General features: G+C 39.0%; 1 protein-coding gene across 1 annotated transcript in view; it reads left to right on the top strand.

Annotated features, from left to right (window-relative positions):
• prkg2 (protein kinase cGMP-dependent 2) overlaps positions 1-10,511 on the top strand; it is a 40,772-nt gene extending 30,261 nt beyond the window's left edge. The window contains exons 9-19 of the mRNA XM_036144339.1: positions 792-860; positions 993-1,091; positions 1,229-1,379; positions 3,404-3,540; positions 4,143-4,232; positions 4,393-4,534; positions 6,012-6,175; positions 6,261-6,383; positions 6,531-6,593; positions 8,521-8,587; positions 10,403-10,511. Of these exons, the coding sequence (XP_036000232.1) occupies positions 792-860; positions 993-1,091; positions 1,229-1,379; positions 3,404-3,540; positions 4,143-4,232; positions 4,393-4,534; positions 6,012-6,175; positions 6,261-6,383; positions 6,531-6,593; positions 8,521-8,587; positions 10,403-10,498 (1,201 nt within the window). The 3' untranslated portion in view covers positions 10,499-10,511. The remainder of the gene's footprint in view (positions 1-791; positions 861-992; positions 1,092-1,228; positions 1,380-3,403; positions 3,541-4,142; positions 4,233-4,392; positions 4,535-6,011; positions 6,176-6,260; positions 6,384-6,530; positions 6,594-8,520; positions 8,588-10,402) is intronic.
• The last annotated feature ends 2,968 nt before the right edge of the window (positions 10,512-13,479 follow it).

The raw sequence follows: 13,479 nt of genomic DNA, 5'->3' as shown, positions 1-13,479 counted from the left end.
CAATAACGATATATATTGATCCATAGACGTATATCAATGATAGAAAAAAGGGTAAATGAGAAGTTCAATAGAATAATAGAATAAAATAATAATAATTTTCCTTCCTTATGCATTCTAGTCATGTAGGTTAATATCACAGTTATTACATCCTGCCAACCAATCACAACGCAGACCCAGGAACGCTCCGTCACCAAGCTCCGCCCCCTTCAAAGAGTTCAGAGAGCACGCGTTCTTTTTTCTTTTTTAAAAACTTGTGGTTTTGGTAAAAAGTTGGTTGAATAAAGGGTTGAGTTTGAATTCAGTGTTTATGTCTTCTGTATCTAAAAATAGGTCCAGTCTTAGTACAAATCTGTATATTTTTTCCATTTGATTGATTTCTGTGCATGTTCTCCATTTATAAGTGTCACCTTCAGCTTGTATCGTTCAGTTCTGTGAGTGCATAATTGAGGTGAAAGGCAGTGATAAGGAAGTTTATCGGAAATGTACTCCCCTTTGACAAAAAAAGCTAATTAATGCTTTTCAGTCAGGTTTTTAAGGGGATTGGGGGGCGACTGTGATGCAGCACTGCACAGGTGGAAGGAAGAACTCATACCAACCGTACCCGATCATTGGGCTTACCGTGTCCATCAAGCTAATAACAGCTAGCATTAGCTTATGTTGTCTGAGATATATGCTTTTTAATGGTATACAACTTCTTGTGCTGCATATTTTTGAATAGAATCCTGAAAGTCCTTAGGTGTATATAAAAAGAGATATAACAAACATGCTTCTGCTCATCATGTGTTTTTCAGTGATGACGTCAGGTCAGCCAATATCATCGCTGATGAGAACGGGGTGGAGTGCCTTGTGATCGATAGAGAGTGAGTAGTTTTACATTCTAAAAGCCTTTTTCAGGCTGTAAAAAAACACTTTATTTTGCTAAAGTTTACTACATAGATTTGAACCACCATTCTAGCGGTGTGACTCTAAACATGTGGTTGTGGTGTTGATAGGACATTTGACCACACAGTGGGGAACTTCAATGAGCTGCAGAAACACCTCGAAGGCTACGTGGCGACACTTGATCGGGACGACAAGAAGAGATATACCAAGTAGGTCCAGAGTTTAATGCGTGGAACACCAACACGGAGAGAAATGCTAAAAATAACAGAAGTGATTAAGAATGGATGAAAACATAATTTCTCATTATTTGGATTTTACCACGCGTCTTTCTCTGTTATCCTTCCAGGAAGTCCGTGTCCCGACACCAAAGTCAGCCGCTGTCTCCAGATATCCTCCAGCTGAAGGAAATGGTGTCAGTGTTCTCCTCATCCAGGCCCTTTGATCACCTTGAAGTCGTGGCCACTCTGGGCGTTGGCGGGTTTGGACGTGTAGAATTGGTAAGCTCTGACCTGACCTGACTGTGGGCTCAGCTAAAGCTCAACCAAACCAAGGACCTTAGCCACAATGTGTTAACCTGCCATAATGTCATGTTACCTTTCAATTCAATTCAATTCAGTTTTATTTATATAGCTCCAATTCATGAAACATGTCATCTCAAGGCACTTTCCAAAGTCAAATTCAATCAGATAATACCGATTCCATCAGATCCTCCAGGTTGGTGAGAAAGTTTCCTCTCTAAGGAAACCCAGCAGGTTGCATCAAGTCTCTCCAAGCAGCATTCACTCCTCCTGAAAGAGCGTAGAGCCACAGTGGACAGTCGTCTGCATTGCTGATGGCTTTGCAGCAATCCCTCGTACTGAGCATGCATGAAGCGACAGTGGAGAGGAAAACTCCCCTTTAACAGGGAGGAGAACCTCCAGCAGAACCAGAACCAGGCTCAGTGTGAACGCTCATCTGCCTCCACCCACTGGGGCTTAGAGAAGACAGAGCAGAGACACAGAAAGCTCAGAAGCTCACATTGACCCAGGAGTACTTTCTATGTTAGAGAAGACAGAGCATAGACACAGAAAGCACAGAAGCTCACATTGACCCAGGAGTACTTTCTATGTTAGATGGTAATAGAGGATGATCTGCCTCCCCTGATGATGTCACAGCTAACAGGACGCCAGACCAGGTGTACCTTCTATGAAGAGAAAAATTACAGAGAACAAAAAGGTAAAAGATGAAATAACAACAAACAATGCAGATTGGAGAGCAGTAGGAGAACTTTGCAGAGTGAGAGAAATAGACCCTGATGTCCTCCAGCAACTCTTTTTATTTCTGTATTTTTTATTTGTTAGAATCAGATTAGTGAAAGGTTAAATCTTATTCACAATTTAGACAACGTTCAAGAAGGAATACCAATAAATAAACTAAATTAGACTTGAAAATATCTTATTTTATCTAAATTTGTTAAAACTAAGCCTGGTAAAACAAAAGATACTTAAATGCAAACATGGTCATACAACTTTTTGATTTTCCTGTTTAATTTTTATATAAGAATATTCACTTTCTTGAAAATCCTAAATTCAAACAGGAGAAGTGGTATAACAAAAAATGCTAACATACAGTAAAATCTTCACCAAATATCCATTTAGCTGTCATTTTATTTATATTTATTTCATTTAAAATATTTATTTAATTCATTGTGTTAAAACAAAACAATTAACAAAACATAAAAACAAACATTCTGAAGTCCTGAATGAAAGGGAGCATTCTGTAAATTAACCTAAATCAGTTAATTTACAGAAAACTTAAATCATCAACAACGCAACAATAAGCATCAAAATGTACATAACAAAGCCAAAAGATAATAAAAAGAAATATCTGTCCTTCAAAACTGAAATACACATTTATTTAGGTTGATTTTCTGTATATTCATAAAACCTAAAATTTCACACGATTATTAATAATCATGCAAAACTGACATATTCACTCAGCACAGCAGCTTTTCTTATCATTTTAAATGTGAGTATTAATTGTTCAGATTGTTCCATAAGCTGATTCCTTTCACAGAAACACAGCTGCTCTATCCAATCTGTCCTAAATTAGATCTCAGTTCCTTTTAAATTATAATTACTTTCTCTTTTTCTAAATCTTTTTTGAATGTTTACTGGGGATATGTTTTCATGTGCTTTGTAAAATACTATAATCTATTTATTCCCTAAATTTCAACGATTTTAGCTGAAGAAGTCGTGGATTTGTTGCTTCTCAAGTTTCATAGTCTCACAGCTCTTTTTTATAGTGCACCACTATACTATAATAATGTTCTACTAAACATTTTCATTTAAAAAAATTGAAAAGAACATATGCAATTTTAAAGAAATGAATAATTAAATGACTGCACAATCCTAGAACTTCATTTTAATTTAAGCATCCAGAGAAAAAGTGAATAATCATCTTTTATTAATCTCAGCCTTCTGCTTTGAAAAGCGGCTGAGCTCTCTCAGGTGACATGCGGCTCGTTTTTAACCATGCGCAGGTGAAGCTGAAGGACGAGGACCTGACCTTTGCTCTGAAGATGATCAAAAAGAAGCATGTTGTGGACAACAGGCAGGAGGAACACATCCACTCAGAGAGGAGAATCCTGGCCGAAGCTCGCTCACCTTTCGTTGTCAAGTCAGTGCTCCTGCCGGGCCTCCAGAACCGGTTCTGCTTCCCGTCCTCCGTCACTGTGGGGGAAACAGCCCAACACCGATTAGTTTTCATCAGATCACAGTCAAGGCGCAGAGCGGATTACATATTTCCTGTGATGCTGAATGTGCAAAGAATATTAAGATGGGGGCTGAGAAAATGCACGGATTCATTATGAAACATTGGAACAGGGATTTATTCGTCTTTTCTTAGATTACAATGAGAATTAGTTTTACTCTTCAATGAAAAGGACATTAAAGCCAGTATTCTGGTTCCTTACCTATTTTTTTCATATTTCATCATCTTTTATTTAAGCAGTGGATGTGTTTATTTTATTATTATAATTTTTTTATATCTTGAGTTTTATCATTTTAGCGTGTAATTATCAGCCTCCAGTATTTTAAACATGGCCTCTTTTGAATCACTGCTAATGTTGAACCTTATTCAAAAAAACTAATTTGAGAATGTAAATTACTGCTGTTTTTACATAGGTGATAGAGTTAAATCATATGTTTAATTAAATATCACTTTTCAGTGTGTTTTTATTTTATTTTAAAGCTTAACCAGTGTAACCTTCATTTCTGCAGACTGTATCGTACCTTCAGGGATAACAAATACGTGTACATGCTGCTGGAGGCGTGTTTAGGTGGAGAGATTTGGAGTCTGCTCAGAGACAGGTGAGAAATGCACACATTTTCTTCAAAATTACATCTTTTCAAGCATTTTTGTACATCCTGAATCCTTCCTAAAATCATTGTTAGTCAGAAACTCCGGTTCTGCTATCGTAAATGATCTGGATATTTGGAGCAGTTTTAGCTTCGCCTCTTTTGTCTTTAGGGGGAGCTTCGATGAGCCGACCGCCAAATTCTGTGTCGGCTGTGTGACTGAGGCTTTTGAGTATCTGCACCGTAAAGGCGTCCTCTACAGAGATCTGAAGCCGGAGAATCTAATGCTGGATTCAGAGGGATACATCAAACTGGTAATTGTTCCTCATTTTATTTCCAAGCTTCTGCTTCTCATTACTTTTTGTCCCAAAGTGCAAAACCTGGAATGGCTTTTCAGTCAGCCACTTTTTTTTATTTGTTCATTATATTTTATGCTTTTCAACTTATATGAAAATGTTTCACTGTATGAATCTGGGTGGGGACACTTGCTGCCTTGCCAGGTCCCTCTTGGAAAATTGATTTTAAATCTCCTAATGAGGTTTTATCTCAACAAATAAAGGTTTATAAAACCAAAGTACCATCAAAAACTATTCAAGACATGTATATCCACCCAAACTGGCAGGCCTGGCAAGAAGAGCGTTAATCCGAGCCAGGAGGGACACGGTGTGTTTGGAGGAGCTGCAGAGACCCACAGGTCAGGTGGAAGAATCTGGCGATGGGACAACTATTATTGGTGCACTAAATGTCTTTGTGGAAAAGTAGCCACACTGCAAAAACAGAACTAAAAATAAGTAAAAATGTTCTTGAAATGAGTGTATTTGTACTTTATTTGAGCAGGTAAATAACATTATCTGCCAATGGAATGAGTAATTTTGCCCCTAAAATAAGATATTTAGATATAATGCACTTGAAATAAGTTGATGCACATAAATTCTTCCTATTTTAAGTGCAAAAATCTTATTCCACTGGCAGATTATCTTATTTACCTGCTCAAATAATGTACAAATACACTCATTTCAAGAAAATTTTAACTTATTTTTAGTTTGTTTTTTGCAGTGCAGTGTGGAGAGAAAAAAACCATAAGGAGGCACACATTTCCTGGAATTAAATAGCATAAGGTTTGCTATAAGTCATGTAGGGGAAGAATAAAACATGGAAGAAGGTGCTCTGCTCAGGTGAGACCACAATTCAACTTCCTGTCTGTGTGTGAAACAAAGCTTACAATAAACACCGCCTATATTGACCCATGGTGGTGGCAGCATCATGCTGTGGGGATGCCTTCTTTCAGCAGGTGATGGATGTTGTTGAATCCTGGAACAAAAGGATGGAGGTTCACCTTCCAGCAGAACAAAGCCAAAGCAACAATGGATTGATTTAGATCAAAGCAACAATCCATGTGTTAGAACGGTCCAGTCAGAATCTGTGCCATAAATCCAGTCAGGAGTTTGTGATACCACTTGAGAATTAATGATATTGGTCACTTTCTGTCGGCCCATCACATACAATTCCAATAAAGATACATTGAGGTTTTAGGTTGTAATGTGATAATTGTAAAAATAAGTTCACTAGGTGTGAAAAGAAGTTAAACGAGTTATTGCAAAGTTAATTTATCTCGGTCATATAAATAAGAACAAAAGTTGCAGCAGAAACGTATGAAAAAAATCCTTCTGTGTGCCATTCACTGGTTAAAAGTTTCAAAGGAAGAGTTTTATCTCATCATGTGGATTAAGATCCTTGTGGTTGAGGATCTGAAGAGAATAAAAACCTGACTGATGATCATTGCCTTCCCAGGTCGACTTTGGTTTCGCCAAAAAGATCCGATCTGGCCAGAAGACCTGGACCTTCTGTGGGACTCCTGAGTATGTGGCCCCGGAGATCATCCTCAACAAGGGCCACAACTTCAGTGTGGACTTCTGGGCCCTTGGTATTCTGGTGTTTGAGCTTCTAACGGGCAGGTTAGTGCATGTGGCTATGTGCACATGGTCAATAATCCTTGAATAAGGAGAGACCATTTTTATGTGTTTCCTGGGAACCCCACAGCCCTCCGTTCTCAGGAAGTGACCAGATGATGACATATACATTCATCTTGAAAGGAATAGAGAAGATGGACTTCCCCAAAAAGATCACAAGAAGACCTGAGGACCTCATACGCAAGCTGTGCAGGTGGGCGGGATGAACCATTCAGTTTTTACTTCCTGGGACACAACATTATCATGGTTATTTATCTTAGAAATAACAAAACTTGGTGATACTTTCAGCTAGAGAAAGTTGTGACTGAGTGATCTGCTGTGGCTTTAAACTACATTACAGGAGGAACCCTGCAGAGCGACTCGGGAACCTTAAAAATGGAATAACTGATATCAAGAAGCACAGGTAAGAAGCAAACTCCCTCAGTTTTTGTTGCTGGTCTATAAAAACATCACATTATCCAGAATTATTATTATTATTATTATGTAACCATAATGACATTACTTGTCCTCCGTGGAGACGGTAGAGCCTGAGAAATCGGGGGAATGTGATTTCATCACCGTGGCAGAAGTCGGTGAGGTAGTTAAAAAGCTCCTCAGTGGCAGGGCGCCAGTTGTGGATGAGATTGAGTTTCTAAAGGTTCTGGATACTGCAGGGCTGTCATGGTCGACGCACCTTTTGAGTATCGCATAGATGATGGGAAAACAGTGTTGGAGTGGCAAAGAAAGGGGCGTGTGCTCCAGTTATCGGGGGATCATGCTTCTCCGCCTCCCTGGGGTGTTGGAGAGGACGCTCCCACTGATGAACCTCGGGTCCAGGAGGACCAAATGTTGTTTTCATCCTGGCTGTGGAACAGTTGGACCAGTTCATTGGTTGAGCCTGTTCCCTTCGCGCGTTGGACTCCACCAGGGCCGCCCATCGTCACCCGATCCTGTTTGTGGTGTTCATGGACAGGATCTCAAGGCTTGGTCGTGGCAAAGAAAGTGTCTGGTTTAGGAACCGCAGGATCTCAGGTTCAGTTTCTGCCCCGAGTGGATAAGTTCAAGGATCCTGGTGTCTTGTTCACGAGTGAAGGTAGGATGGATGGAGAGATGAAGCGACAGGTCTGGGCTTCTTCTGCAGCAATGCAGGCGCTGCTCTGGTGTTTTGTGGTGAAGAAGGAGCTGAGTCAGAAAAGTCCTTCCATGTTCCGTCCCTCATCTATGGCCATGAGGTCTGGATCACGGCCCTAAGAACGAGGTCCCAGGTACAAGCAGGAGGAGCTCAAAGTAGAGCTGCTGCTTTTCCACATCGACCCCCTGGGTGCCGCCCTTTTGGGGTTTTCTGGACTCATTCCCCTGGGAGGAGACCCCAGGGAAGACCCAGAGCTATAATATCCCTCCTGGCCTGGGATGGCCATGGACCGCCCAGCTGGAGGATGTTGCTGGGGAGAGGGATGTCTGGGTTTCCTTCATGGACCTGAACTTGGATAAGTGACCTTGTTTCTTCAACAAAGAAATTAAAGAAACAAGGTCACTTAAAATATTTTTTAAAAAGTATTAAATTAAGTGTATTGAGTAAATATGAAATTATAGAATAATTCAGTGGTTTGTGATCAAGTTGATAATCAATAATAATAATAATATTAAATTATTAAGAGACATTTAGCATTTGTTTCTTTTCTCTAGAAGTGATTTTTGAAGCAGAAAGGTTTTTGTGTTTTACATGTTTGCTTTTGCTTCTGTGTAAAGAACTTTAAGTTGAATTTGAATGATTTTGTGATATTTTTGAATACTGTAAAATGTAATTACAGCAAATATGGATAAGTGAGACAAGATAGATGTAAATACTGTAAAAAAAAAAAAGATTAAGTAACAGAGCTGATGCACAATTATTGTAAGATAAGTTAAGGGGCAGATATCATAAGATTGTTCTTCTCTCTGCTCCTTTTCATTTAAGATGCAGCGATTTGCTAGAATCAGAATCAATGTTGAGTTTATGAATTTTAAAGCTATTTTTGAATGAAATAAATAAATAAACTAAACGAATAGGCAGACAATGAATGGATGTACTCACTTCTGGGTTATTCTTTAAAACAAAAACAGATGCAAGAAAAAACTTAAAGATGCATTTAATGTTAAAAACGGCAAAGTATTTATGGAAATGATTCTGATTTCATGACATTAAAATTGTTTCCACTTTTTGTAGGCTTTCCTTTCTTTTAATCGCATCCAAAGCAAGAAAGTAAAATAGTTAAGCCATCCAACTTAATATGTGTGTGCTTCTGGGTTTATTACCCAAATTAAATGAAACGTATTAACTTTCAGTGTTTTGTTTAATAATTTGTCTTAAGGTGGTTTAACGGATTCAACTGGGAGGGGCTAAAGGCGAGGACGTTACCCTCTCCACTAAAAAGAGAAGTAAGTGTTGATTTTTATCCAAACCGGGACAATATTAATATTAAACTACTTAATCTAAAATACCAGTTTAACTGTAGCAAGATGTTAGAGCTAAAATGTTAATATGGAATTTTTTTTGGTGTTAAAATCAACCCAATTCAGTATCAACTGAAATAACATTTAACACGAGTCTCAGTTAAAACTCCACAGACAATGCAGGAAATTTTAAAAGATACAGATTTTTAAAAGACGTACTTGCAATTGTGCAACATGGAGCTAAATATCTAAAACAAAATGATATTGGTTAAATTGTTTTGCATTTCCAGTTGTTTCTGGGGTTTACTTTTTATATTTGTATTATTCTTGTGTTGTTTTTCCGGTCTGTTTGATCATTTTACTAAGTTTTTTTGTCTTAGTATTTTTGTTTATTGGTGTTTTATCAGATCAGCTATTCTTTCTGTTAAGTTTCCCTCAGCTCTTCAGTTTCTCATCTCTTCCTCTAGATGTTTCCCAGTCCCATTAATCACCTTTCCTACAATATACTCTATACTCCATGCTAGATCCTCCTGTCACTAGCCCTGTTTTACACGCTACATACAGGAGCGTTTCTGTAATTGTTCATTTCTTTAATTATCGCTTGTTTTGGAGGTTTGCATTTATGGATGTATTTATTTATTCAGTAAATTTCGCCTCGCTGTTTCAACTCTGCCAGCCTGTCGGCATTTATGCGTTTCATCCGCCAGCACCACACTGGCCCTCGTAGCTCCATTTTCCTTTCTTTGGGTTTGGAGCTGAACTATAATCCAAGTTTAGATGTTATGAGTCAAAAAAATGCTGAATCTTTCTTTTCGCACCTCTGCTGGACATTGCTGACTGGCTCGGCTCTATTGCTTCTTCTGATTTATTGATTGCTTGCATGAGTAATACCCTACCTCTGGTCAGCTGGTCTCGTTAAGATAGATATACATAAAAGCACTTTGTTTACTAAGAAATAGAGCAAAAACAAAGTGTAAATCACAGAAATAACACATCATAAGCCAACAAGACGCGATAATTTAATCAAAAAACCTTTATATGCAGCCAGAGTAACCTGATTCTCACCAAAAATCCATCTGGGAATGCTCCACTGGAGATGTATTACGCTTGTGCTATCTAGATGACGGAACATAAATAGAAAGGTCTTTTGTTCCCTTTAGTTACTTAGATATTGAAACCACTTGATAGTTTTTTGGCAGTAGTGGCTTTATTGAAAAGCAGTTTGACAGGAAAGAGGATGAAGAGCGAGGAGGAAGACTTGCAGCAAACGCCCGACACTGGGAGTTGAATCCAGGACAGCCGTGTCGCCGACTATAAACTCTTGGCAGTAAAGTTAAATAAATGTAGACATACAGCTTTACGTTGGCTGCTGGTATTTTTTAGATTGAGAACTATCCAGATTATTCCCAATTAGCTGGTTGAGCGACGATGCAACGGTTCTGCTTAAAAGGCCGAGTTAATCAGTTCCTATTCAGACTGAAGAAGTCTCTATCAGAAGAGAAGAAAGGTTTCAACTAAGAAGTACCTGTCCAGACGACCTACTCATTTTTTTTTTTTAAAACCTGGATTATTAGGATGTATCAGGATATCCACATTAGATTTACATCCTCCAATAAATGCAACAAGTTGAAATCTATATTTTAGTTTCTAAGACTAAAATTTCACCGTATAAGCTACGATTTTCCCTTTAGGTTTGCTTCTCCTGTTGCTTCCTGACTTTATTTCAGGAGTTCAGGTGCTTTGCAAAGAAAGTTAATCCTGACGCTTTCTTCCTCTTGTGTTTTTCCTCCTCCTCTTCAGCTCAGCGGACCGACTGACTACAGTTACTTCGACAAGTACCCTCCAGACGAGGACAGTCCCCCTGACGAGCTGTCTGGTTGGGACATGGACTTTTGAAGGTTTCTTTGTGCTGCTCTTAAGGTTTTATAAACCTAACTGGACCTCTGACTGATCAGACCCGGTCACGTGTCAGACTGACACTGTGTTGGTGGTGAAAACGCTGCAGAGACCATTACTTCAGCTCGACCATTACATCTCTGTGCTGCAGTTCACAAATGTGATAAAACCATCTGAGCCTCCTGTTATGTCTTAGAAAAAAAAAAAAGATCCATTTTAGTTCCATTTTTTTTTTCCCAACATTATAAATTAATCTTGTAGATTCACAGAAAGATGTCATAAACGTTAATATTTACAGCAAGAATTCCCACAAAGCCAGAGGTTTAATGGAAGCGGCAGTCATTGGTGATGATAACCCATCAGACAAACTTTTATCTGCACCTTCACAGACCAGGATGCATGATGCCAAAACTTAGAGGTTAGTAAAGACAAACTTTAACACCGTTTTACTATTAAATGGTTACTTTGGGATGTTACATTCGTCTTTCCTATTACTGCTAATTTGTTTCCATGCTCCTTCCCTCTAGCATCAGCGCTAAAATCAGATCAGTTGAAGATGTAAATAGTATGAAATATGACTATTATTTAAAGTTTTCATGCTTTACTCTGTTACTGTAAATAACCTTGCCTAGTTTTAACTATATGTTGTCTCAATCATTGTTGTTTCAAAGTTAGGAACAATTGTCTCAAGACAGCAACTTCTGTGTTTTCTTGTAGTGAGATCAGTCTGTGATAAGTTTGCACAATCTTTCAGAGTCCTGGGTCCTTTTCAGCTCGCTGCTGCGTAGCTTTACAGGACTTAGGTCTGGAAACTGGGATGGCCATAGAGGAAAAGTTGATTTTACATCATGTGAACCCTTTCTGTGTTTATCTGGCCACATTTGTTGGACAATCTTCCCTCTAGAAGAGCCAAAGAAGACAAACGTCTTCTGCAAGATATTCCCATTTTATTTAAGATGTCCAGCTATTTCAAAGTTCCCTGTAATAAGGTTTCCAGGGCTTTTGGAAAAGAGACAGGCCCACAGCATCACAAGTCTACACCATACTTTACACTGGACAGGTACATATTTGCACCTTTGTCTTAGAGGAAAATGGGTTTAAACATGATGCCACAGGTGATTTGGTTTCCTTTTGTTACATAAGAAACAAATGGAAACGCTGCATATTCTAGAACAGCCAACCAGCTTCAGTTTGTCTCGAATCAGATCAGCAGCATCTGTCATCATTTTATGCTTTTTTATTTTATTTTAATAAAATGAATCGAGTCCTGTTTTAGCCTCTCAGAGACACTTCAGGCTTTCCTTCTGGCTCCGGATGTGATTTAAATGTGCAGCTGTGAAACCTTTTCTCCAGCTGGATTACAGGATTTGTTCGTTTGCAGTTCGTTTTCCCTTAAATCTGAAAAATGTTTTTTGTATATTCTCTGGTTTTATTAACCTGACTCTAGCCAGATGTATTTCACTCCGCCTAGTTTGAGCTAGGCGGAGTGAAATACATCTGGCTAGAGTCAGGTTATGGTTTTATATGATGTTTGAATTAATTTGATGATCTGAAGAAAAAAAAACCAAGCAAAAACAGAAGAAATAAGCAGTGTAAAATGCATCTAACCTGTGAAATTGCTCCAGACGACAAGCGAAGCTGAAAAACTAAGAAGCGTCAAGCGTCCCTTGTTTTAACCGCCCCCCCGCTGACGCCACTCGGACACATTTAAAAGCACAAACACCTCCTCCGCCGTAATCCTGAAGTGTGAGTTCTGCGTGGCGAGGTGCCTGAGCTGAGGAAATATTTGCAGGTACCAAAGTCAACTCTGCGGTCGTCGGCCTCTTCAGGCGGTTCTGCTCGCTCTGAGGTGTTGATGATCTGTGGACGAAACGCACGGAGGCCAACGTGAGGAGAAAACCTTCAGGGTTTAACGTGACCGAGGGTGTTAGGAGCACATGCTCCAAATGCTCCGCATTCTCCTTTTGTGTATCTACATATATTTTATATATCTCTGTGTTCCTTCAAATAATCCACAAAGTCGTTTTTGTATGATTTACCCGTTCTGTATATTTGTTTTTTGAACAATGAATGTCTGTGACCAGGAAGTGTGAACACCCGGAGAAACTGCCTTTGTCTGTTTTTATTAGTAATGATACAAATTATGTTAAAACATTCCTGTAGAGACATAGATTTGTATTTGCTCTGTTTCTCTGACTGGGATAGTCACCAACAACCAAACGTTTTGAAGCACTGAAGGATTTCTGACATTGGACAGAAATAAATACATGAAGTCGCTCCTCTTTAGAAGTGCAGGACATTACCGCCACTTGGGCTTTTTTTAGTTCTCGTGATTCTTCTCGAAGCTGTCAAAGCACAACGAAAAACTCAAACTAGACAACGATGAATAAAATGACCAATGGATCCCTCGGTTTCTTTGTTAGTTGCTTTGAATGGATGGTTTTGATCCGTTTGTTTCATTAATTGCGGATAACCTGCCTCCAGCTCACCTCCTCCCAAACATCCTCTGCTCGTCCTCCCTGGCTGCTCCATACAACGTGTTTCGTCTTCTCCACATGCCCACACCATCTCTGCCTTACCTTGATTCTCTGTCAGAGAAGTTCTGCAATTAAGCTGCAATCCAGTTGTTCAGTAAAGCACATTTAATAAAGTAAAAACAGACGGCAAGAATTAACTTCTCCAGGAGTGAATGCTGCTTGTCGGGACTTTGGAGCAATCAACTGGTTCCCTTATATAGGAACATTTTGACCAATCTGTATAATATGATTGATTTTGACTTTGTAAAGTGCCCCGAGATGACATGTTTTATGAATTGGCGCTATTTAAATAAAATTGAATTGAATTGAATTGAACAGACATGAAGCAACGAAACAAAGATTTAAAAGAAGACATAAAGGGATGAATAGAGGCAACCTGTAGGCGCTACAGCCGTGCTTCCGCCTCATCTTTGGAGCGGCCAGGAGCGGCTGGTCCTTAGAGAC

Source organism: Fundulus heteroclitus, chromosome 12 (assembly GCF_011125445.2).
Source record: "Fundulus heteroclitus isolate FHET01 chromosome 12, MU-UCD_Fhet_4.1, whole genome shotgun sequence".
Classification (NCBI taxonomy): Eukaryota; Metazoa; Chordata; class Actinopteri; order Cyprinodontiformes; family Fundulidae; genus Fundulus; species Fundulus heteroclitus.
The sequence above is the reverse complement of the archived record's forward strand: the minus strand, read 5'-3'. Positions and strand labels throughout refer to the sequence as shown.